The sequence below is a fragment of the Saccopteryx leptura genome, chromosome 4 (assembly GCF_036850995.1).
Source record: "Saccopteryx leptura isolate mSacLep1 chromosome 4, mSacLep1_pri_phased_curated, whole genome shotgun sequence".
NCBI lineage: Eukaryota > Metazoa > Chordata > Mammalia > Chiroptera > Emballonuridae > Saccopteryx > Saccopteryx leptura.
This window is the reverse complement of record NC_089506.1, coordinates 170655113-170682123: the sequence shown is the minus strand read 5'-3', so window position 1 is coordinate 170682123 and position 27011 is coordinate 170655113. Positions and strand designations below refer to the sequence as shown.

At 39.6% G+C, this 27011-nt stretch overlaps 1 protein-coding gene across 3 annotated transcripts in view; it reads left to right on the top strand.

Moving 5' to 3' along the window:
* Nucleotides 1-27011, top strand: part of MCC (MCC regulator of WNT signaling pathway) — a 521764-nt gene that overhangs the window by 255615 nt on the left and 239138 nt on the right. Inside the window, exon 1 of one of the 3 annotated variants that reach the window (XM_066382029.1) lies at nucleotides 4227-4385. The exons of the other annotated variants lie outside the window; for them this stretch is intronic. Within the exon in view, the coding sequence (XP_066238126.1) occupies nucleotides 4341-4385 (45 nt within the window). The 5' untranslated portion in view covers nucleotides 4227-4340. Of the gene's footprint in view, nucleotides 1-4226; nucleotides 4386-27011 lie in introns of those variants that run through there. 3 annotated transcript variants of the gene reach the window in all.

Below are 27011 nucleotides of genomic sequence, written 5' to 3'. Positions count from 1 at the left end.
TGTATTCTAAACTACCAGGTGCCTCCACCCTCAAAGCTTTGTAATTCTTGCATCTCCTACTTTCCGAATTTAACTTTGAGGCTGAGTATGAATCACTTTGACTGCTGCTTAGGCCCTGTGAGAAGCTAAATATAGCTGCATTCTTGATGTCTGTCTGATACCAGTCTAACAGCCAGAAATATTTGAACTCTTTATTACTGTTGAAGGAGGGAAATACCACAAAGGACACGTTCTTCCTTCTCTGAATCTCTACTTCAGTTTTACCTTAACCTCCCCCCCCCCCCATCCCCTTCCATCATACTTAATTCATGGAAATTATTTTTCTGCTGCTACTGAAAAATAATTCAATTCTGGTCCTTCAAGCATGAGACATCCCGATTGTTTTTCGCTGCTCTGGCCTTAGAAGAAATTCAATCAGCAGCAGTATTTTGCATCCAGCCAGCACACATCAAAACTCCTGTCTGTCTTGGCACTGAGAGCCTAAGAAGTTTCTGCATCAGTCAAAAATTATAGTAACACTAAAACAGATCAATGAGGAAGACCTGGTTTTATTTTTCAAACACAATCTCTTATAGCCCATGTGTGCTTTCTCTAAAATACAACTTGTCTTTATTCTCTTACTCAGTTTAAATCAGAAGACCTCTGTGTTTTCCTCCCTGGCTCCTGGGTGAACAGCTATTTTAATGTAAATGACTCTTCAATAAATATGAACTTGGATGGGGGGGAGCAGGATGGGGTAGGGGCAGAAATTAGGTTAAGTAATTTTATGACTTTCTAATCCTAGAGGCACTGGTTTTCCCAGTATGCAGTTTTATTATTGAGTTTCTCCACAAAATATTTCAAGAGCATTCAGATAAATGAACGATAGAAGCAGCTGATTGTTAACTTCATGGGAACACAATTATTTCCCCGCCATGGTAGCTCATGAGGTCGATGAAAGTACCTAAGTCGTATTAAAATATCTTTGAGCTGTGAAACTCCGAAATTTCTGTGGTGTTAGCTTTAAGCATAATGAGGAAAATTATACCCATTAAAAAATTGAAATACAATGTTCACATTTTTGCCTCTGTGAACTCAATTGTATTTTGATACCAGTTACTTACTTAAATATAAACTGTGTTGTATGGTTACTTTTAAGAAGGAAGATGTTAAGTGAATTGTATACTTTAGGAATTGTTCTCTAAGGGCACATACATTTCCAAATTTTCTTTGAACAGGGAAGTTCAGTCAATTGGCGGGTGTTTAATGAATAAATACCCTAAGGACTTTCAGTACAGTAGGAGCCTCCTTTACCTCTTTCTTTCCCAATTAAAAATTTTTTTTTGTCAGAGTGATACAACTTAATTTCAGCTGTAATTTCTTTTCTCTTAATGTATACATTCAGACTTCTTAAGTTTTAATGTATATATTATAAATTCAGTTGAGTAGAAAAGAAGTCTCTTGGGCCCTGACCCTTCTGGAACGCCCTCTGGCTCAGCCTCCCAGCCTAGCACCCACTCGGGCCCCTGAACATACGTCAGATCAGCTTGGGGAAGGATCTTGACTCTTTTCTAGCTCAGGGGTCAGGAACCTTTTTGGCTGAGAGCCATGAACGCCACATATTTTAAAATGTAATTCCATAAGAGCCATACAACGACCCGTGTACATTACGCATTATCCAATAAAAATTTGGTGTTGTCCCGGAGGACAGCTGTGATTGGCTCCAGCCACCCGCAACCATGAACACGAGTGGTAGGAAATGAATGGATTGTAATACATGAGAATGTTTTATATAAATTTTTAACATTATTATTTTTTTTATTAAAGATTTGTCTACAAGCCAGATGCGGCCACCAAAAGAGCCACATCTGGCTCGCAAGCCATAGGTTCCCAACCCATTTTAGCTCTTCATCTCTCTGCCTTAAGCTTGCTGTTTAGCTTAATGTTCTTTTGCTGGTCCTCAGAGTGCCTCACTTGGGAATGATAATATTTGTAGCTGGTGACACAAATAGTGAAGACAAACACTGTATAGCACTCAGCTGTTTGCCTGGCATTATCCTAAGTACTTGATAATTCACTAATGTAATGAATCCTTAACTACCTCAACAACCTTAGACATACCGTATTTCTTCATGTATAAGACGCTCCCATGTGTAAGACGCACCTTAATTTTGGGGCCCGAAATTTGGGAAAAAAAAATGTATTACATCAAGTTATTGAACTCGTTTTATTTATCAGAGAATTCATACAACTCCTCATCACTGTCAAAACTCCCATCCATTAGCTTTTCCTCATCTGTGTCTGATGACGAATCACTGTCTTCAACAATGAGTGCAAAAACAAGTGCAAAAAAGCGGGAAATGCAAGTAAAAAAATCTACAACCACTGTAAGACGCACAAGGTTTTTAGACCCCAGAATTTTCAAAGAAAGGTGCGTCTTATACATGGGGAAATATGGTAATTATCCCCATTTTTCAGATGAGGAAGCAGAGGCACAGAAAAATGAACTTGTCCAAAGTCAAATAGCTAGTTAGTGACACAGCTGAGACTGAAGCAGGGGGTGTCTGGTTCCAAAACCCATGACCCAGCCTGACCACGAGTCCGCAAGCTCAGCTGCCACCCACATCTCAAGGATTTGGGGAAATTTGCACTCCAGTTTGTTGGTGTCCTTCTTGGTTTATGCAGTAAACTCAGCAGTGTCATTTCAAACCCAGGATCACGTATGCCACACCTGTGAGCTGCCATCTCATATTCTTGAGTTGTTAGATCAGAGAAGCCGGAAAAGCCAGTGTCTTGCCCTGTTGTTCAATTGCCCCTTTGAATCACTCGAGGTTAATACGAGCCCACTAAGGTTAGGAAACCCAGGACATGGGAGCGGTGCATCACCAACGCTGGCTTCCTCTGCACTCTCCTACAGTCTATCAGATCCTGATATCGTTATCAAAATTAGCTAAATTAGGGAAAATGTTCAGAGTCCAGTTCATTCTGCTTTTGCAAAATTGGGGCTGTAGAGCTGGATATGTCATTGAAGTTAAAAAGGATGACGCCTCAAAGTGGTTTGGTTTCCTGTAAGTTCTGAATTTTTTTTTTTTTTTTACTAAAATTGTTTTTCTGCAGAAGAAATCATACACTCACAATGAAATTTCTTTACACCTAAAGTGAAGATGTGCTTCTCCAAGCTCTAAAATCTCCTTGTGTAGTTCTATCATGGAAAAGAGGGGGACCAGGAGAGCGTCCCAGGTTCTCTGCCCTCAAGTGGCAAGAATGTAAAATCCACATTCACCATTTTATTGTTCTTTCCCCACCCGGTTCATCTTAAGTACAGTTGAATCTTTAATTCGCAAATGCTAACTTCCATTTAAATATACATTTTCTCTGAGGATCATTTATTTTTCTCGTATTATGTGGGTTGAAGAGACAATTCTCTTGCATAGCTGAATGAGATTCAGATGTCTGGTAATTCCTTTTCGGAAGGAATTTCTCTTTAGGAATTAGCATGGTGTATGTATGTGGAATCTAAGTGAACAGGAAGTTGGTATTTTTGTTTAGAGTAAATTTCTCTTTAACTCATTTTCTCATGTGAGAAATCATGCTTTTGAAGAACCCAAAATGTGAAGAGAAAAGAAGGATGAGAAGAATTTATTATTGTTCCCAAATTGTTGATTTTCAAATGAACTCACTTATTTTTATCATGGAACAATTTAAACTTTATATGGCACCTGTCATCTTGGGCAGCTCTAAGAGCAGAATCATCTCACCCTGAGCAATCGCAGGAAACCTGTCAGGCTCAGCCTAGGAGAAGCAGAACTTAAAGGGAGGAGCCTTTGTAGGATGTTGTTGGTAATAACATGCAGTTAGATGGCAGTTAGCCAGAAGACTGAGGTTACCACCTAAATCTTTGGCAGGGGCTCGAGAATTCTAAGAATCAGGCTGGCCCTTGGTTGTATAACATTTTATGAGGCATTTATGTCTCATTCACGCACCGCTGGACTGAACTGCTAGAACCCAAGGAAGAGTTCATCGTTCTGCACAGCCCTGTGGCTCTGTGTGTGTTGGCGTCTGCAGAGCCGGGGCCCATGAAGAAGTCGAGCCGTACGTACAAGGCTGGGTGGGGCTGCGAGTTTCCTTGAGGAAATGGGCGGGAAGACGAGTCCTATTTTAAGTGTCGTTGTTTTCTATATATAATATCTGTACTCAGTGTAGCTTTTTCTATCTTTTTGAAGGGAAATTGAAAACTATGGGTAGGGATCGAGACCTCTTGTTCAGGGATTTGGATTTTGTAGAAAGTCTGCCTAGGGTAGGCTGCCCCGGCGCCCTAAAGTACAACAAGGTCCTACAGCGTGTTCCTCTACCCTGATCTGATGCACACGCACTGCTTCCAGGAGCGTTCACAGACAAAGACATCGGTAAGCTCCATGGCGTTCTGTTACTGAATTGCTGCTCTCAGTGGCCTCCTCTTCTAGGCAAGCTTGTAACACTGGATTTTATTCAAATATGTTTATTTGTATGAGATTTCAGCCTTCTAGTAACCCAAGTCAGTGTCAAGAATTCATCTCATGTAGGCTAAAAGTTGAAAGTGACTGTGGATCAAATGAGCAGCACTACTTAAAAGTAATTTTCAATAATATGGCAGTATTTGTAGAATAGGTTTCTTTATGTGTTTAAATGCCTTTCATCGTCAAAGTAATGACTAGGCCATTTCATTTCATGAACTATCACAGTGTTCCTGAAAGGCAGTCAGCACCACTAAATACAGGTGGTCAGCAAATACTGAGTGCCTATTCTTTCCAGGACTAGTCAGAATAGATCTTTACGTTTAAACTCTGTGTGACTCAGAATGTCATTCTCCTGCCTTTTGTGGTGGAGAGTGGAAGAACCTTATCTCTAGCATCCACACTTTCTCTCTCTATCCCCCCACCCCACCCACCTATCCATCCAGGGTCTCTGCGTCCTCTGTATCCTTTTGTATTTGGGAGCGGTGGTGGGAGATGATCAGACTAGCAGGATTGGTTCTGACAATCAAGGTCTTTCTACACCATCTGTTAGTCTGACAAATGTCACAGTAGTTAGGATTAAATAACATTTCTAATCTAGGGATTTGGGGCAGTCAAATATATTTTAGGTGACTTGGGAAGTATGTGGATCTAATTCTCAAAGAAATGTTGATTTGGGAGGGGGGAATGGGAGAGGGAAAGGGGGAGGGGGAGGGGCACAAAGAAAACAAGATAGAAGGTGACAGAGGACAATCTGACTTTGGGTGATGGGTATGCAACATAATTGAACGACAAGATAACCTGGACTTGTTATCTTTGAATATATGTATCCTGATTTATTGATGTCACCCCATTAAAAAAATAAAATTATTAAAAAAAAAAAGAAATGTTGATTTAATGGTAAATGTTTCAGCCTTCCTCCCCAAAGTGATAGACACGCTGTTAACACTGGCTGGAGTGGGGGTGGGGGAAGACTCGGGGGACAGAGGGGGAGAGAGAACGCTCAAACAAGCAAGTTTGTATCACCCCAGAGCTGTAAGTCACAGAAATGGCAATTTTGTTCCTGTTCTCAATCACTAGATTGTCTCTCAGAATAATACAAGACTTAAAAACCTGGGGATTCAAAGAATCTAGTCTGAGCCATTGAGAGGCATTTGGTTCTAAGTTTAGTTATCTAAGGAAAACATCAAAATTATTTTGGTAATATTTTTCTCCCTGAATTACAGGTATTTCCAGCCTTTACAACTCATGGCAACTTGCTGTGCAAATCAATATTCCATCTGGCCCCCAAATAATTTGTTTCAAAGGAGTCTGTTTCCTTGGCTCTAATAGTTTCAGATAAAGTGAATGGTCTTATTCCCTTTGCTCTTTTGTATAATGTTGTTTCACTAATATTCGTGACAGTCAAGTTTATAGAGTGCTAGCTGCATGTGGGAAGCGTTGCTAAGTGCTTTACATATATCATCTCATTTAATCCCTGTTCCCGGCTTTGGCAGTGGGTGCAGTCTGCCATCTGCAGATGCAGAGGGCCGTCTAAGGGGCTTGAGCGTCTACAGACTCTGGTGTCCTTTGGGGGTTCCTGGAACCAAGCCTCATGGGTACCGAATAGTGCCTCTGTAGAGGTGGGTGTGTCGTGTGGATGTTCGTGCATAGCCACTTTCAGAGTTCTAGAGGGCCTGGCTGTGTAGGTTCCCACAATCATATGTCATAGAGACTACCCACTCTATAAGCATCAGCTCCCCCAAATCTAGTTCTTCTTCTGGGTAGATAATAGGTTTAGAAGCCCACTCTAGGTCACATAGCCATGGAGCCCAGCTTGAAGCCCAGGCTGTCTGGCTCCAAGCCCCTAAAAGCACTCTGCACACAGGTAAAAGGCTGGGTTTTTCTGAAGGTCTGTATAAAAGTCCTGTCTCATGTGTTATATAAATTATACTTAATTTGCAATTCTGTTTTCTTCCTTATGTGCAAATAGTTTCTTTCTTGCTTTAATCAATTTCTTCAAAGTGCCTTTCATTAGAGTTGAAGATATTTGAAGCGGTGATACATTGAATATATATGTATATAATCATGCAGTAAAATGATTTTGAACTCTAATGTGAAAAACCTGCCAAATAAACTACCAGTTCTCCAGTGTCACCCGTTTGGAGTTTTTGGTGTGTGAGTGCAGACTAGGAAGGCAAAGGGAGCACTTGGGGTGATCCTAGAAGCTGGTTGACTTGGGCAAAAGGTATGGACATGTTGACTCGCACAGCCTGTTGCTATTGTGTGCTAGATCCAGGCCTCTAATTCTGGGAATTGACTCCAAGACTCAATTAACTGGGCCCCCACCTCCCCCTCATCCACCCACTGAGACCCAGCATTTCAGCACTGGGAGATGGAATGCAGTCATATTCAATGGATTAAGCAGAAACTATTCATGTAAACCTGAAAGAGTTCATGAGTGTGTTAGATCCCTACCCCATAGGCCCAGGCTGCCGTGTCTTTTGGTTCTTTTTCCCCTGGAGTTTAGAAAATCCAGTGTTTGAGCTGACAAACTTTATTTTGGTTTTTCTGTTTGTTTCCTTTAAGGTAAAAGCTAGTTAATAATGTGCAGTCCTTGTGCTTGGAATGGTGATAAATTTATTTAGGTAATTGTATTCCATAGTTTGTTAACCTGCTATACAGTGAATATATGACCAGAGTGTTAAGTTCAAAGTTATATAGGTCCTGTACAACTTCGTGTCAGTTAATAAATAGTTGGATATAATGAAAACTAGGGCTTCCTGTGAATAGGGTTGAAGAGTATTAAAGTAGACTGGGATTTGGATGTTTTCAAGGAACACTGGAGGTGTGAAATGGCCTTGAAATAAATAGGGCAGCCCCCAGAACTCACGGCACATCAACAAACCCACGACATTCTTTATTGTCTCCAAGTTCAATACATAGTTTTCATATTTTTCTCACACATATTGATAATCATGATTATCTAAAACACATTGCTGTTAACTTTCATGGCTGTCAAGAAAATTTGTGAGCTTTCTCTTTCTGGGAGAAACTTCCGGCGCAGAGATGATATGGGGAAAGGAGGGGATTAATGAGACAAAGCTCATTAGCATATTTGGCTGCAGGAACAAAGACAACCTGGGAGTCAGCTGTGATTAACGGGTTAAACATCAGCCATATCCTGTGGTGGTGAATACGTGAATGCTTTGAGCTGTGATCTGGCTAACTAATAGGTCATCTTCATTTTAAGTAAATATGTTAAGAATATCTAATTTGCAAAAACTTTAAGAAACTATGATTCTGGTTTTTAAGGACTTGAATGCTAAGGTAGTTTTTAGGTGGGGACATCAGCACTGGTGATGTGAAGGCATACAGTACAAACTGAGCTGAGTTAAATTAGAGTTGGAAGTGTGACATTAGGACATTTCTAAAGCTGGGGAAATCTTTTCTCTAGTCCAAGTACTAACCAGGCCCGACCCTGCTAGGCTTCCGAGATCAGACGAGATCGGGCGCGTTCAGGGTGGTATGGCGTAGACAAGGGAAATCTTTTCTTACAAGGAAGGGCAGAAACTCTCGGGGAGAAGCATAGAAATGGGGAAATGTTGTGGCCTTAATACTCTAATTAATATAAAAAGATTTGATCTCTGTCATTTTCACCAGTGATTAAAGGCCAAGCTCTTGAAATTATTATTCACCCTGAGGAAACATTTCTGGAATTAGATAAGAGTTTTGAAGAAAAGGATTGCTTTTCAGAATGAGGACTTGAATATTTGGACAGCAATACATAAATTCTGCAACCCACGGAATCATGGTAGCTGCAGAAAAGTGTCTGCTGGACATAGCTCTTTGGAATGAGAAAATCCCTTGTAAGGTGTAGGGAATAGATAGGACAGGGGTCGGGAACCTGTGGCTCTTTTGATGGCTGCATCTAGCTTGCAGACAAATCTTTAATAAAAAAAAAATAATAATAACATTAAAAATATAAAACATTCTCATGTATTACAATCAAATCATTTCCTACCGCTCATGTTCATGGTTGTGGGTGGCTGGAGCCAATCACAGCTGTCCTCCGGGACAACAACAAAGTTTTATTGGATAATGCGTAACATACACGGGTCGTTGTATGGCTCTCATGGAATTACATTTTAAAATATGTGGCGTTCATGGCTCTCTCAGCCAAAAAGGTTCCCGACCCCTGATTTAGGAGCATGTTAACAAGAAGAGAGAGAGAGAAAAAAAAAAAAAGAAGAGAGAGATGAAGTCCCCCTGCAGTCCTCTGGAAGTAATAGGGCTCAGTTGCTTGAAGAGAAAGTAAGCGGAACAGTCTTTTCTGTTTAGAAAAATCACTGTGTGGAGATGCAGTCACGCGGCCAGGTTTCTAGACCTAAGGTGGAAAGAGACACCAGGGTTCTTTCCTAGTTGTACCAAGTATATATTTGTATTTATATCTGCAGATGAGGACACTAGTTTGTAGCTTCCAAAGGAAGAGTAACCTTTTTCCAAGTTAGGCTGCATTAAGATTTTCTCTGCTTTGGATGGACTAGATTTTGTTGGGTCAGAGGCTTAACTTTGCTGAATTGAAAAGCCAATGTGACTTATTCTTTCTCTTAAAGGAAGAAATGTCAGTTTCCTATTGCTTTCCGTTTACCTTGCTAGAAGGAATAGTAAGATGGGCAATGTCACATTAAGAATTTGATTGGGGCTCTCTTATTAACATTTGTGACATCAGATTGATTAGTTTCTGAAAATACAGTGGTGTTCTGTGTTGTTTATGTATGAGACGCAAGTTCTCCCGCTGGGCTATCTAAAAATTGCGCTACCTGAGAGTCGTATTTCAAGGACGTTGATGTGGTAGTTCTCTTAAGAGAGTCTTCAAATTGCATTTTTAATGAAGATAATTTTAAATGATGAGAACAGATTTTAAAATCCATTAATAACAGTTCTTAGAAAATCCTATCACTGCCCTAATTTAGTAGAATAAATGATTAGATCGTTGAACTATCCCATAGCTATTTTTAGAATCCACTATTTAACATCTCCTCAATTAGGGACTTCAAAATTATTGAGTTGGTGTGAACATTTCAATTGGCTTTCATCCTTTGACTACACATTAGCTGGAGAGAAAATTCCAGTGGAGTAGAAATATAGCTTATACAGTAATTGCCAAATCGTTCTCTAGGTTACTACCCAAATCTACATTAGAGGATATTAGAAAAGGTTAGATTTGGCATGTATCCTCAAAAGAATCAGTTTTCCTAACCTGAGAATTTTTCTTTTCTTTTTTTAAATCAATTCCTTTGTTTGTATGGTAGTTGAAATCACTAATATTTTACAGTATTAGGTGCTTAGAAAAATACATGAATATATGTAATTTCTGGTTACTGTGAGTCACTATTAAGTATATACTTAATACAAGACATTTAACTGTATATTCCCTAAAGGAAGACTCTGATTTATGAAATTGCAAGTAGACATTCAGTTCAGTTGTCATAGTGGGGCCAGGCCACTGCTGTCTGTGGCTCTTCCCCCCTCGCTGGATACCTCTCTTGATCTCCTTTTCCGGTCCTTCCATCTTTGCCTGGCTCCTCATGCGAGGGTGACTTATCCAGTTTTTGTGACTTTAAAAATATCTGAACACTGACTGCTAAATCCATCTTGTCAGCCCAAATCTCTCTTCTAATTCCAGATCCATATTCAACTGCCTCTTTAGCATCCTTACTTGAACAGGTGTCCCAAGCTAAACATGCTAAAGCCAGATTCTGTGAACTTCTCACAGTCTTTCCATGTGTATAAATGTCAGCTCTATCCTTCCATTTGCTCAGGCCAAAAACAGTGGAGTTTCCTTGAAATTCTTTCTCATATCCCACACTCAATCTGTCACCAAATCATATCATCTCTACCTATAAAACTATCCAGAATCTGACCATTAGTCGCCATGACAGCCAAGTCACCGTCCACCTGTGTCATGTTTTGGTTGGTTGGTTTTGTTACAGTTTTTATAACTCATCATGGGGATGCCTTTCTACAGTCTGTTGTCACCACAGCAGTTGAATGATCCTTTTAAAATGTAAGTCAATTTATGCGCTCAAAACCCTTTTCCATCTCTGTCACTTATAAAAGTTGCAAGAAGTCCTAGAAGTGGGCCATAAGGCTCTCTGTGGTCTCTACCATCACCACCACCTAAAATTTCCCCCTCATTCTCCCAGCCCCGGGAATACTCGTTGCCTTGCCCTTCTAGCATGCCAACAACTTCTTTTGCAGAGCAACACTTTCCCCAAATAGTCACATGATTTGCTCCCTCACTTCTTTCAAGTCCCTGTGCAAATGTTACCTTACAAGGAGGCCTTTTGGACCATCCTGTAAATATGGCAACATTCTCTCTACCCCCCAACACTGCATTCCCAACACTATCTGAATTTATACACACACAACAGAAATGAAGTGCACGTATTGCCCCCTGACTGAAGTACAAGTTGCATAACGGCAGGCACTTGTTCTGTGCACTGCTGTTTCTGGCAGCCAGTTCAGTGCTAGGTACATGGGAGGTTCTCAATAAATATTTAGCAGAATGGATGGACTTTGGATCCTTTTCCTCCCACCCCTGGAAAAGTTGCAAGAATACATTATTTTATACACCTCTTGATAGTTTTGTTGTTTCTCAGTAATTTTCTTTATCCTTCTGGATAATTTCATTTTAATTATATTTCTATTTAAAAAAGCCTTAACTGTATATATTATAGTTTCCTTGAAAAATGTCAAACCTTCAGAAAACTTGTAGGCATAGTATAATGAACACCTGTATATCTGTTAGTTCTAACATTTTGCCATTTTTGTTTAGTTATTATGCCTGTTTAGTTATTATTTATTATTATTTGTTTAGTAATTCATTTGTATAGTTATTTTTTTCTAAACCATATGAATTAATCATAGACATCATAACCACTCATGCCTAAAAAGTTTTAGCATGTATCTTCTAAAAGAAAAAAAAAGATAAACTATATGAATAGTAAAATGGTAATAAATACATATCTATTAACAATTGAATCTAAAAAACAAAATAAACTAACAAGCAGAACAAAAACAGACTCATAGATACAGAGAACAGGTTGCCAGTTGCCAGATGGAGTGGGGGTTGAGGGGACAGTTGAAAAAGGAGAAGATGATTAAGAAGTACAATCCCTCCTCTGGACCCATACAGAAAGAGATTAATGTTTCTGCCTCTCTCTTGCTCCCTTCGTCTCTCTCTGAAATCAATAAATAATAAATTTTTTTTAAATAAAAAAAGAAGTACAAACTGGTTGTTACAGAATAATATTGGGGATGTAAAAGTACAGCATAGGAAATATAGTCAATAATATTCTAATAACTGTGGGTGGTGTCAGAATAACATAGGATTTATTGGGTTGGTCACTTAGTAAGCTATCTAGTGTCTAATCACTGGGGTGTACACCTGAAACTAATATAATATTGGATGTCAGCTGTAATTGAAAAATAAAATGATTTAAAAGTGATAATAATAGAGTATATCTTCTAAGAACAAGGTCATTTTCCTACATATCCTGTGGTACAGGTATAATTTTCAAGAAATTTAATATTGATACATTATTATTGCCTAATATAGTCCATATTCAAATTTCCCCAATTATCTCCATAATATTCACTATAACTTTTTTTAAATTTTGGCATCCATTCAAGTGTCATTAATTGCATTTTTTTGTTATGTCTCTTTAATCTCTTTTAATCTAAAATGTAGTTTCCCCAATTTTATTGGTCTGTTATGACTTCACTGTTTTTTTTTTAAGACTCTAGGCCATATGTTTGGCACTATATCCTACAATTTAGATTTGTCTGATTGTGTAATCCAAGGTTAATCATGAGAATATATTTTAGGCAGGAGGATAACACAGGTGATTTGCTTCTCAGAATATCACCAGTAGGCACATGATGTCATCGTGTTTCATTATTGGTGATGCCAGTCTGGATCATTACGTTAAAATGATATTCACCAGATTTCCCTATTCTAAAGATGTCTACCTGACTTTTGTAGTAAATGGTTTTTGAAATGCTACTTTAAGACTATGTGGTCATCCTGTTCCCCACTAAAATTTTCACCCAATCATATAAATATCTATGAATGATTCTTCCCAGGAACAATTACTATCATGGTTGTACAAGAGGCCATTTTCTTTTTTCTGTCATTACTCTTAAGTTTATTAGTTGATACTCTATAAGAAGCATTCTCTTCTGTCCTTATTTTATTTAGAAAATTAACTTGAACAGGGTGACATTGATCAATAAGAGTACATAGGTTTGCCTGACCAGGCAGTTGCACAGTGGTTAGAGCGTCGGACTGGGATGCAGAGGACCCAGGTTCGAGACCCTGAGGTCGTCAGCTTGAGTGCAGGCTCATTTGCTTTGAGCAAAGCTTACCAGCTTGGACCCAAGGTTGCTGTCTTGAGCAAGGGGTTATTCGGTCTGCTGAAGACCCGCGGTAAAGGCACATATGAGAAAGCAGTCAATGAACAACTAAGGTGTCGCAACAAAAAACTGATGATTGATGCTTCTCATCTCTCTCCGTTCCTGTCTGTCTGTCCCTATCTATCCCTCTCTCTCTCTGTTTCTGTAAAAAAAAAAAAAAAAAGAGTATATAGGTTTCAGGTAAACATTTCTATAGCATTTGAACTGTTGATTATGTTGTATACTCATCACCCAAAGTTAAATCATTTTTGTCACCTTATATTTGTCCCTCTTTATACCCCCTACACCTTTTCCCAACCTTTTCCCCTATACCCTTCGTAACTACTTTACTTTTATCTATGTCCATGAGTCTCAGTTTTATATCTCACCTCTGTGTGAAATCATACAGTTCTTAGCTTTTCCTGATTTACTTATTTCACTCACTATAATGTTCTCAGGGTCCTTCCATGTTGTTGTAAATGTCACTATGTCATCATTTCTTATGGCTGAGTAGTATTTATATATACCACATCTTCTTTATCTAATCCTCTATCAAGGGATACTTTGCTTGTTTCCGTGTCTTGGCCACTGTGAACAATGCTGTGGTGAACATGGAGGTGCATGTGTCTTTATGTACCAGTGTTCTCAAGTTTTGGGGGTAGATACCCAGTAGAGGGATTGCTGGGTCATGTGGTAGTTCTATTCTTAATTTTTTGAGGAACCACCATACTTTCTTCCATAATGGTTGTACTAATTTGCATTCCTACCAACAGTGGATGAGGCTTCCTTTTTCTCCACAGCCTGTCCACTTGTTATTACCTGTTTTGTAGATAATAGCCAATCTAACAGGTGTGAGGTGGTATCTCATTGCAGTTTTTATTTGCATTTCTCAAATAGCTAGTGAAGATGAGCATCTTTTCATATCTCTGTTGGCAATTTGTATGTCCTCTGGGAGAACTGTCTGTTCAGGTCCTCTTCCCATTTTTTTAATTGGACTGTTTGCTTGTTTCTTGCTGAGCTCTGTGAGTTCATTATATATTTTGGATATTAACCCTTATTGGAGCCGTTGTTTGCAAATATCATCTCCCATTTAGTTGGCTGCCTATTTGTTTTGTCAATTTCTTTTGCTGTGCAGAAGCTTTTTAGTTTGATATAGTCCCATTCATTTACTTTTGCCTTTACTTCCCTTGCCTTTGGGGTCAAATTAATAAACTGTTCTCTATGGCCAAGGTCCATGAGCCTAGTACCTCTGTTTTCTTCTATGTAATTTATTGTTTCAGATCTTTTTTTTTATGACATTGCTATCACTTTATTTTTTAATTAATTTTAATGGGGTGACATTGATAAATCAGGGTACATATGTTCAGAGAAAACATCTCTAGGTTATTTTGACATTTGATTATGCTGCATTCCCATCACCCAAAGTCCAATTGTCTTCCGTCACCTTCTAACTGGTTTTCTTTGTGCCCCTCACCTCCCCCACCCCCTCCCTCTCCTCCCACCACCCCGTAACACCCACACTCTTGTCCATGTCTCTGAGTCTCATTTTTATGTCCCACCTATGTATGGAATCATATAGCTCTTAGTTTTTTCTGATTTACTTATTTCGCTCAGTATAATGTTATCAAGGTCCATCCGTGTTGTTGTAAAAGATCCGATGTCATCATTTCTTATGGCTGAGTAGTATTCCATAGTATATATATACCAAAGCTTTTTAATCCACTCCTCCACTGATGGACACTTGGGCTGTTTCCAGATCTTCACTATTGTGAACAATGCTGCCATAAACATGGGGGTGCATTTCTTCTTTTCAAACAATGCTATGGTGTTCTTGGGGTATATTCCTAAAAGTGGTATAGCTGGGTCAAAAGGCAGTTCGATTTTTAATTTCTTGAGGAATCTCCATACTGTTTTCCACAGTGGCTGCACCAGTCTGCGTTCCCACCAGCAGTGCAGGAGGGTTCCCTTTTCTCCACATCCTCGCCAGCACTTATTCTGTATTGTTTTGTTGATGAGCGCCATTATGACTGGTGTGAGATGATATCTCATTGTGGTTTTAATTTGCATTTCTCTAATGATTAGTGATGTTGAGCATTTTTTCATATGCCTATTGGCCATCCGTATGTCCTCTTTGGAGAAGTGTCTATTAATTTCTTTCGCCCATTTATTGATTGGATTGTTTGCCTTCCTGGTGTTGAGTTTTACAAGTTCTTTATAAATTTTGGTTATTAACCCCTTATCAGACATATTGTCAAATATATTATCCCATTGTGTAGTTTGTCTTTTTATTCTGTTCTTATTGTCTTTAGCTGTGCAAAAAGCTTTTTAGTTTGATATAGTCCCATTTGTTCATCCTGTCTTTTATTGCACTTGCACATGGAGATAAATCAGCAAATATATTGCTGCGAGAGATGTCAGAGAGCTTACTGCCTATGTTTTCTTCTAAGATGCTTATGGTTTTACGACTTACATTTAAGTCTTTTATCCATTTTGAGTTTATTTTTGTGAATGGTGTAAGTTGGTGGTCTAGTTTCATTTTTTTACAGGTAGCTTTCCAATTTTCCCAACACCATTTGTTGAATAGGCTGTCTTTACTCCAATGTATGCTCTTACCTCCCTTGTCAAATATCAGTTGTCCATAAAAGTGTGGGTTTATTTCTGGGTTCTCAGTTCTGTTCCATTGATCTATGTGCCTGTTCTTATGCCAGTACCAGGCTGTTTTGAGTACAGTGGCTTTGTAGTATAACTTGATATCCAGAAATGTGATACCTCCCACTTTATTCTTCCTTTTCAAAATTGCTGAGGCTATTCGTGTTCTCTTTTGGTTCCATATAAATTTTTGGAATATGTGTTCTATATCTTTGAAGTAAGTCATTGGTATTTTTTTTTTTTTTGTATTTTTTTTGTGAAGCTGGAAACGGGGAGAGACAGTCAGACAGACTCCCGCATGTGCCCGACCGGGATCCACCCGGCATGCCCACCAGGGGCGACGCTCTGCCCACCAGGGGGCGATGCTCTGCCCCTCCGGGGCGTCGCTCTGCCGTGACCAGAGCCACTCTAGCGCCTGGGGCAGAGGCCAAGGAGCCATCCCCAGCGCCCGGGCCATCTTTGCTCCAATGGAGACTTGGCTACGGGAGGGGAAGAGAGAGACAGAGAGGAAGGAGGGGGTGGGGATGGAGAAGCAAATGGGCGCTTCTCCTATGTGCCCTGGCCGGGAATCGAACCCTGGTCCCCCGCACGCCAGGCCAACGCTCTACCGCTGAGCCAACCGGCCAGGGCTAGTCATTGGTATTTTAATCGGTATTGCATTGAATTTATAAATTGCTTTGAGTAATATAGACATTTTAATTATGTTTATTCTTCCTACCCATGAGCACGATATATGCTTTCACTTGTTTGTATCTTCCCTGATTTCTTTTATCAATGTTTTATAACTTTCAGAGTACAAGTCTTTAATCTCCCTGGTTAAATTTATTCCTAGGTACTTTATTTTTTTGGTTGCAATGGTGAAGGGGATTGCTTCCTTAATTTCTCTTTTTGACAGTTCATTGTTAGTATATAAAAATGCCTCTGATTTCTGAGTATTCTATATCCTGCCACCTTGCTGAATTAATTTATCAGGTCCAGTAGCTTTTTGACTGAGACTTTACGGTTTTCTATATACAATATCATATCATCTGCAAATAATGATAGTTTTACTTCTTTTCCAATTTGGATGCCTTTTACTTCTTTTCCTTATCTGATTGCTGTGGCTAGGACTTCCAGAACTATGTTGAATAATAGTGGTGAAAGGGGGCACCCTTGCCTTGTTCCTGATCTTAAGGGGATTGCTTTTAATTTTTGCCCATTGAGTATGATGTTGGCTGTGAGTTTGTCATAGATGGCCTTTATCATGTTGAGGTATATTCCCTGTATTCCCACTTTGCTAAGAGTTTTGATCATAAATGGGTGCTAGATTTTATCAAATGCTTTTTCTGCATCTATTGAAATTGTCAAGTGGTTTTTCTCCTTCCTTTTGTTTATGTGATGAATCACATTGATTGATTAGCAAATATTGTACCAGCCCTGCCTCCCCAGAATAAATCCCACTTGATCATGGTGTATGATTTTTTTCATATATTGCTGGATCTGGGTTGCTAATATTTTGTTGAAGATTTTAGCATCTAAATTCATCAGGGATATTGGCGTATAATTTTCTTTCTTTGTGTTGTCTTTGCCTAGTTTTGGAATCAGAATTATACTCACCTCATCAAAGGAGCTTGGAAGTCTTCCTTCCCCTTGAATTTTTTGAAATAGCTTGAGAAGGATAGGAGTTAGTTTTTCTTTGAATATTTGGTAGAATTCCCTTGTGAAGCCATCAGGCCCAGGACTTTTCTTTGTTGGGAGTTTTTTGATAACTGTTTAAATCTCATTTGTTGTAATAGGTCTGTTTAGGTTTTCTGATTCTTCCAGATTAATTTTTGGAAGATTGTATGTTTCAAGGAATTTTTCCATTTTCATCTACATTGTGTAGTTTTTTGGCGTACAGTTCTTCATAGTATTTTATTACAATATTTTGTATTTCTGTTGTGTCAGTTGTTATTTCTTCACTCTCGTATCTAATTTTATTTATTTGAGTCCTCTCTCTTTTTTTCCTGGTAAGTCTGGTTAAAGGTTCATCGATCTTGTTTACCTTTTCAAAGAACCAGCTCCTGGTTTCATTGATCCTCTGTATTGTTTCTTTAGCCTCTATGTCTTTTATTTCTGCTCTGATGTTTATTATTTTATTCCTTCTACTACTTCTGGGCTTTACTTGCTGTTCTTTTTCTAGTTCTTTTAGATGCAAGGTCAAGTTGTTTATTTGAGCTTTTTCTAGCTTCTTAAGGTATGCCTGTAATGCTGTGAACTTCCCTCTCAGGACTGCTTTTGCTGTGTTCCATAAATTTTGAGTTGATGTATGCTCGTTATCGTTCGTTTCTAGGAATTTTTTTATTTCTTCTTTGATCTCATTGTTAACCCATTTGTTATTTAATAATATGCTATTCAGTTTCCAAGTGTTAGTATTTTTCAGTTTTTCTGTTGTGGTTGATTTCCAGTTTCATGCCATTGTGATCAGAGAAAGTGCTTGATATGATTTCAATCTTCTTAAATTTGTTGAGACCGCTTTTGTGCCCTAACATGTGATCTATCCTAGAGAATGTACCGTGAGCACTTGAAAAGAATGTATATTCTGTTGCTTTAGAGTGAAAGGTTCTGAAGATATCTATTAAATCGAGTTTATCTAGTATGTCCTTTAAGTCTACTATTTCTTTGTTAATTTTCTTTCTTGAGGATCTATCTAGTGGTGTTAGTGAGGTATTGAAATCACCTACTGTTATAGTATTGCTGTTGATCTCGCCCTTTAAATCCATAAAAGTCTACTTTATATATTTAGGTGCTCCTATATTAGGTGCATAGTTATTTATAACGGTTATATCTTCCTGTTGGATTGTTCCCTTTATCATTATGTAGTGACTTTCTTTATCTCTTACTATAGTCTTTGTTTTAAAGTCCATTTTGTCTGATATAAGTATTGCTACCCCAGCTTTTTTTTCATTTCCATTTTTATGAAATATTTATTTCCATCCTTTTATCTTCAGTCTATGTGCTTCTTATGTTTTAAGGTGTGTCTCTTGTTGACAGCATATGTATGGGTCCTGTTTTCTTATCCACACAGGTACCCTATATCTTTTGATCGGATTATTTAATCCATTTACATTTAAGGTTATTATTGATATGTAGTTGTTTGTTGCCATTTTATTCTTTAAAACTGTATTACTCTTTTGCTATATTCTTTTTCTCCTTTGATCTGTTTACAACAGGCCCCTTAGCATTTCTTGCAGCCATGGTTTGGTTGTAGTGAATTCCTTGAGTTTTTTTTGTCTGGAAAGCTTTTTATTTCTCCTTCAATTTTAAATGATAGCCTTGCTGGATAAAGTAGTCTGGGTTGTAGGCTCTTGTTCTGCATTACTTTGAATATTTCTTGCCATTCCCTTCTGGCCTCAAGTGTTTCTGTTGAGAAGTCAGAAGTCATCCTTATGAGGGCTCCTTTGTACGTGATAACCTTTTTTTCTCTGGCAGCTTTGAATATTTTCTCTTTATCACTTAGCTTTGGTATTTCAATTATGATGTTTCTTGGTGGAGATTTCTTTGGGTTTCTCTTTAATGGAGTTCTCTGTGCTTCTTGAACTTGTGAGATGTTTTCCTGCCTTAATTGAGGGAAGTTTTCAGCTATGATATGTTTGAATAAAGTCTCTATCCCTCGTTCTTTTTCTTCTTTTTCAGGAATCCCTATGATGCAGATGTTATTTCTCTTTATGTTGTCACAGAGCAACATAAAGAGTTGCTTTTTGAGTCTCTTTTCTTTTTTCTTTTTTCTGCTCTGTTTCCGTGCCTTCGTTTATCTTGTCCTCTAAGTCGCTAATTCAGTTCTCAGCTTCATCCATCCTGCTTTTAATTCCTTCCATTGTGTTCTTCATTTCTGATATTGTATTTGTCATTTCTGACTGATTCATTTTTATTATTTCGATGTCCTTTTTAATATTTACTACCTCTTTATTTAGATGTTTGTAATGACCATCTATTGTTGTTCTAATATCTTTGAGCATCCTAACAATTGTTATTTTTTGTTTTTGTATCTTTCTGAAGTTGGAAACGTGGAGGCAGTCAGACAGACTCTCATGCGCCCGACTGGAATCCACCAGGCATGCCCACCAGGGGGCGATGCTCTGCCCATCTGGGGCGTTGCTCTGTCACAACCAGAGCCATTCTAGCACCTGAGGCAGAGGCCATAGAGAAATCCTCAGTGCCCGGGCCAACTTTGCTCCAATGGAGGTTTGGCTGCAGGAGGGGAAGAGAGAGACAGAGAGGAAGGAGAGAGGGGGAGGGGTGGATAAGTAGACGGGCGCTTCTCCTGTGTGCCCTGGCTGGGAATCGAACCCGGGACTCCTGCATGGCAAGCCGATGCTCTACCACTGAGCCAACCGGCCAGGACCACAATCATTATTTTAAACTCTGCATCTGGTAATTTGGTTATATCTGACTCATTCAGGTCCTTTTCTGGGGATTTCTCTTGATTCATTTGTGTTGCATTTCTCTGCCTTTTCATTTTGTCTGTGTAAAAGAAGGTTTTGGCCCCTGGAGTCCACTGGGTGTGGCCTCTGTGTTTCCTAGGTGTGGTCTGTCTGCAGGCCCGCCACTCCCTCTGCTGTTGCTGCCTAGGGCGTTTGGGTATGGCCATTGCAGGTGCCTGCCCACTGGGGCTTTTGCTGTGGTTTCCGCCTCTCCTTCACTGGAGTGGCTGTGATCACGTGCTTGGGTGTACAAGCCTCGGTGCCTTGGCCTTCACCCCGCCACCACGGGTGGTGTTATGCTTAGCCCTGAGAGCAGGGGTGAGCACCTTTTCTCAGCTGCGGGTCTCTGCCTGATTCCAGGCTTTCGTCCCGCCCTTGCAGGAGGAGCCTGTTCGTGGGATGGCTGCAAGCCTTGGCTCCACAGGCTCGTCAAGACTGCATGCCCACGCTCTGTAGTGGGATTCCGCCTATTTTGCGCTTTTGGCTCCACCCCCGTGGGAGGAGCTGGCTCCCAAGTCAGGCCACAAGCCTCGGTTCCGCGGGCGGGGCAAGGCTGTGCTCCTGCACACTTGCTCAAGGGCGTGTCTTCACCCCTCTTCGGGCTCCCAGCCTTCCTGCGCAGGCTGGATTGCAGGCGGCAGGCAGCTGGGCTTGACCACTTTTGCCCATTTCCTCCTCCCCAGCCGGGCTAGACTGAGCTCACACCTGGGCCTCAGTGGTGGCCAGCCGGCTTCCTCCCTTGCCAACAGAACCGCACTTCCACGTCCCGCTGCCACCTGCCCTCGGGCAAGCCCTCAGCTGTGTGGGTGGGGGTGCTGCAGCTCAGACCCTAACACTCACTACTGTAGTCCCAAAAGCTCCCTCCTTCTAAGCAACTCTGCTCTGAGTGCCATGGGAGAGCTTGTTTGTCTGGTGTCCTGCTTCCCTTTGCTGGTATAGCTGGTTCCAGGGGAAATATTCACTTCAGATTTGGGGATTGACTCAGCCCAGTGGTTAGGGTGGCTGTCTCTCAAAATGTTTTTCCCTGTGACTCCTAGATTACACTCTCTTCCTGCTACTCCGGTCCTCTCCTCTCTCCCCGTCCCCTGAAGCCCTGGGTGAGTGGTTGAGAGGTTTTCTGCGCGGTCCCTTTAAGAAGAATCCTGGGTCTGAGAAATCAGTCTCTTTCTCACAAACAGTATCCTGACTTGTTTCCAGCTACATACTGCCCATATGCCTCTTCTAGGCTCTGGGGCTGCAGGCTGGGGCTTTGTTCCTGGGACTCAGGACCCTCCCCTCTCTGCTAAACTCATTTCCCGCCACGCATGTCTCTCCCAGCTGCTGTTTGCTCCGGGGAGCTGGGTAGCCCTCTCCGCGTTTCTGCTTTTCCTACCAGTCTCAGTGTGGCTTCTTCAGTGTTCCTTGGTTGAAGAGTCCTCTTAGTTTAGTCCAAAGTTGGTTTTTCCAGATGATGGTTCTTAAAATTAGTTTGTAATCCACTTTGGTTCTGGGAGGTGGAAGTTGTTATGTCCGCCTACTCCAGCGCCATCTTGTCTTCTCCCCTGTTTCAGATCTTATATCTAGGCCTTTGATCCATTTTGAATTAATTTTTGTGCAGGGGGACAAACTAGTCAGGTTTCATTCTTTTACATGTGACTTTTCAATTTCCAAGCACCATTTATTGAAGAGGCTTTCTTTTCTCCATTATTTGTGTTGACTCCTTTGTCAAAGATGATTTGTCCATATATTATATATGTGGTTTTATTTCTGGGCTCTCAATTTTGTTCCATTGTTCTGTATGTCTTTTTTTCTGCCAATATCATGCTGTTTTGATTATCGTGGTTCTGTAGTATAATCTGAAGTCAGGTAGTGTAATACCTCTGGTTTCATTCTTTTTCCTCAGGATTTGTTTGGTATTTGGTGTTTTTTATGGTTCCATCCAAACCTGGTAATTTTTTGTTGTATTTCTTTAAAAAGTGACATTGGGATTTTGATGGGGATTTCATTAAATTTGAATATTGCTTTGAGTAATAGGGACATTTTATCATGTTGATTCTTCCAATCCATGAACATGGAATATTTTTCCATTTCATTATATCTTTTTTAATTTTTTTCAGAAATGTTTTGTAGTTTTCAGTATATAGGTCCTTCACATCCTTCATTAATTTTATTCCTAAGTGCTTTATTATTTTCATTGTTGTTGCAGTTGTAAAAGGAATTATTTTGAGTTTGTTTTCCAGTTTCATTGTTCATATAGAAAAGCATAGACTTTTGTATAGTGAGTTTGTATCCTGTGACTTTATTGTATTGGTTTGTTGTTTCTGATAGTTTTTTGGTGGAGTCTTTGGGGTTTTCTGTATACAAGATCATGTCATCTGCAAAAAGTGATACGTTTACTTCTTTCCTGATATGGATGCCTTTTATTTCTTTCTCTTGCCTGATCACTTCAGCTAAAACTTCCAGAACTATGTTGAATAAGAGTGGAGAGAATGGGCAGCCTTGTCTTGTTCCTGATTTTAGAGGAAAAGCCTTCATTGTTCACCATTTAGTATGATATTAGCTGATTGTTTGTCATATATGGCCTTTATTATGTTGAGGTACTTTCCTTCTATTATGATTTTATTGAGTGTTTTAAACATAAAGGGATGTTGTGTGTTATCAAATGCCTTTTCTGCATCTATTGATAGGATTGTATGGGGTTTTTTTCTTTGTTTTATTGATGTGGTGTATTATGTTGATCGATTTCCATATGTTGAACCATCCTGTGCTCCTAGAATGAATCCCACTTGATTGTGATATATTATTTTTTTAATGTGTTGCTGTATTTGATTTGCTAATATTTTGTTTAGGATTTTTGCATTTGTATTCATTAGAGATATTGGTCTGTAGTTTTCTTTTTTTGTGTTGTCCTTGCCAGGTTTTGGTATGAGGGTTATGTTGGCCTCATGAAATGTGTTTGGAAGTATTGCTTCTTCCTCTCTTTTTTTGGAAGACTTTGAGAAGGATAGGTATCAAATCTTCTATGAATGTTTGGTAGAATTCACTGTGTAGCCATCTGGTTCTGGAGCTTTTGGGTTTTTTAGGGGGGGGTGTTGATAGTTTCTAATTCCTCCCTGCTTATAAGTCTATTTAGGTTTTCCACTTCTTCGTGACTCAGTCTAGGAAGATTGTATAGTTCTAGCAATTTATCCATTTCCTCTAAATTGTTAAATTTGGTGGCATATAATCTTTCATAGTATTCTACTATGATCCTTTGTATATCTATGTCTGTGGTAATTTATCCTCTTTCATTTTGGATTTTGTTTATATGAGTCCTTCCTCTTTTCTCCTTAGTGAGTCTAGCCAATAGTTTGTCAATTTTATCGATCTTTTCAAAGAACCAGCTCTTGGTTGTATTAACTTTTTCTATCTTTTTATTCTCTATTTCATTTAGTTCTGCTCTAATCTTTACTTGTTCTTCTGACTTTGGGCTGCCTTTGTTCTTCTTTTCCTAGTTCCTTAAGGTGTGATGATAGGTTGTTTACTTGGGATCTGTCTAGTTTCTTGATATTGTATAAGCCTATAATGATATAAACTTCCCTCTTATTACTGCTTTTGCTGCATCCCAGATATTTTGGCATATTGTGTCATCATTTTCATTTTCCTGTATGTATCTTTTGATCTCTGCTTTTATTTCTTCTTTGACCCATTTTTTAGAAGTATATTATTTAATTTCCACATTTTTGTGGGTTTCTTTACTTCCTTTTTACAGTTGAATTCTAATTTTAACATCTTGTGATCAAAAAATATGCTTGGTATAATTTCAGTTTTTCTGAATTTGTTGATGTTAGTTTTGTGGCCCAACATATGATCTATCCTTGAGAATGTTCCATGCACACTGGAGAATAATGTATAATCTTACGTTTTGGGATGAAATGTCCTATAAATGTCTATTATGTCCATTTGGTCCAAAGTGTCATTCAAGGCATTTATTTCTCTACTGATTTTCTGTTTAGATGATATATCTAAAGCCATCAATGGTGTGTTTAAATCTCCAAGTATGATTGTGTTTTTGTCTGCTTCTATTTTTAGGTCAAGTTATAAATGTCTTATACATTTTGGCGCTCCCTCGTTGAGTGCAGAAATATTAAGAAGTGTTAGGTCTTCTCGATACAGTGTCCCCATATCATTATGAAATGTCCATCTTTGTCTCTGGTTCCCTTTGTTGTTCTGACATTAAAAACATTTTTATGTTACAGTTTTTGAGTTATGCTTTTTTAGAATTTATAAAAAATGGGTTAAAAAATAAAAAATGACACAAAGTTATCTTTTTATATATATAGATACATCCTTAGTAAGATTTAGTAAATTTGGCAGGTCCCTGCGCAAATGTGTTAAGTTTTTTCATTCTTGTGTTTATGAAAAACATGAGCCTGAGGTGTCCTAGCGATTTCTTCAATGTTTGGGCATATATTTGAAAGGCAAACTCTCATTTCCTCATCAATACATTGAAGAATTCCTCTTTTTACTCTTGTGTTGAGGTTAGAAAATTCTAATTCACATAAATAGGATGTTGAAAAGTATAGTAAAATGTTCAAAGCTTTTTTATATATTGCCACATATACTTCTTTTATAGAAATCCAAAAATCTTCAAGAGACAATTCCTTATGTTTAATAATCAATCCACAATCAGTGGATATAGCTGCCAGTTTTTCTTCTTCTGTTAATGTTAAACCAAAATCACTTGAAGCTTCCATGAATGGGTTTCTAATTCAATCATATTGTTCAGTGTTAAGTGATGGAAAATGCTATAAATTAAAGTCTGCCCATCAGCCTTCAAGTCCTATTTTATTTACACTTAACCTTTGCTCACTTCCAGAATCAGATTCTTGAATATCACACTTCTTTTTGAGAAATCTATCCATTTTATTTGGGTGTATTTATCTAAAAATAATATAATGATGTGTTAATAATAAATATAATAATGATGTGTTAACAAAAAGCAGTATTTCCTAATAAAATGGTATAATACAGTAATTATATTTATTTTTATATCTGGGCACATGCCATGAACCAGCACAGCTAGTAATTCCAGGTCCTGAGTGGGAACGGTGTGAAATTAAGAAAATACGGGTCAGGGCCCTGGCTGGTTGGCTCAGCGGTAGAGCATCGGCCTGGCGTGCGGGGGACCCGGGTTCGATTACAGCCAGGGCACATAGGAGAAGCACCCATTTGCTTCTCCACCCCCCCTCCTTCCTCTCTGTCTCTGTCTTCCCCTCCTGCAGCTGAGGCTCCATTGGAGCAAAGATGGCCCAAGCGCTGGGGATGGCTCCTTGGCCTCTGCCCCAGGCGCTAGAGTGGCTCTGGTCGCGGCAGAGCGACGCCCCGGAGGGGCAGAGCATCGCCCCCTGGTAGGCAGAGCGTCGCCCCTGGTGGGCGTGCCGGGTGAATCCCGGTCGGGCGCATGCGGAAGTCTGTCTGACTGTCTCTCCCCATTTCCAGCTTCAGAAAAATACAAAAAAAAAAAAAAAAAAAAGAAAGAATACGGGTCAGGAGGGCCCTGTAATTGCTGCTGGCAAGAACAAAGCGCACCCAAAAACCGCATCTTGTTCTATTTATAGGACAAAGTGAGGCCATTAGCAAATCAATGGTCTCTGATCATGTTTTCAAGGTAACCCAAGAATTTTACCAAGGGCAGAAAACCCCCACCATACATATCATCTTAACTTTACACCAAACAAAGGATAGAAGAAACTTGCCTCCAGTCTTTCCGGGGAATATGGGGGGTAGTGTAAACAATCCAGCACCACAGCTTAACAGCCTTTTGCAACCTAATCAGGCAAGTGATGTGGGGGGTTGGGCAGACTGTCAGCTTAACAACCAATTCCCCATACCTGTGTACCCCAACAATCTAAACTCCAAAAACCCTGTTGGTTTGTTGGTCCCCAATAGGCACATATTTCTCTGGAATACCATAGGGCACACCTGGAAATCTTCTAGGGCTCACCACTGCACCCTGGCACACACTTTGAGAACCACTGGGCTAGACCAACCTTTGACCTGAAGGATATGTTGTCCTAGGAGTGAACCATAAGATGCCTAGCTGAAGAGAAGTCTTCCTTGCAGATTCTCTTTACTGTATGATTTTCATGACAGGTGCAAATATTGGAGGTAATGGAAAATAACAGAGATTAAAGAGGCAAAAAGACTGCCTTTTACTTGACTTTTATGATAGGAACAAAATGTGTTTGACAACTATTTTCTACTTTATAGCCATTGTAGTTATATAGAAGTAGTATATGCCCATGAAAGATTGATGTGCTGGCCCAGTATTGTTTCCTCCAGACTTGCCTAAGTTCTACTGTCTACTGAAATAGTAGAACTTGACCTTTATTTAAAGACTTTGAGAGGGGGGATATAGTTTGTAAACCATATTTACTTAAAGCTCAGAACTTAGTATCATGAATGAACCACATAACCTCCATAACTGTAGGATAGGAGCTGAAGTCAAATTTAGGAACCATGTTCCCTAACAGGAAGGCACCAGATTGATAATGTAAGTTGCTATAAAAAGTGATTCAGGCCCTGGCCGGTTGGCTCAGTGGTAGAGCATCGGCCTGGTGTGCGGAAGTCCTGGGTTTGATTCCCGGCCAGGGCACACAGGAGAAGCGCCCATCTGCTTCTCCACCCCTCCCCTTCTCCTTCCTCTCTGCCTCTCTCTTCCCCTCCCACAGCCAAGGCTCCATTGGAGCAAAGATGGCCTGGGAACTAGGGATAGCTCCATGGTCTCTGCCTCAGGCGCTAGACTGGCTCTGGTCACAACAGAGCGACATCCCGGATGGGCAGAGCATTGCCCTCTGGTGGGCGTGCCGGGTGGATCCCGGTCGGGCGCATGCAGGAGTCTGTCTGACTGCCTCCCCGTTTCCAGCTTCAGGAAAAAAAAAAAATGGTGATTCAGTTCAAGAATGAAGTATTTGGAAAATGGATGTCTGAGTTTTCCAAGCTATGGTTACATACTATACAATATATGTGTGGTACCTTTTGGTGAGGT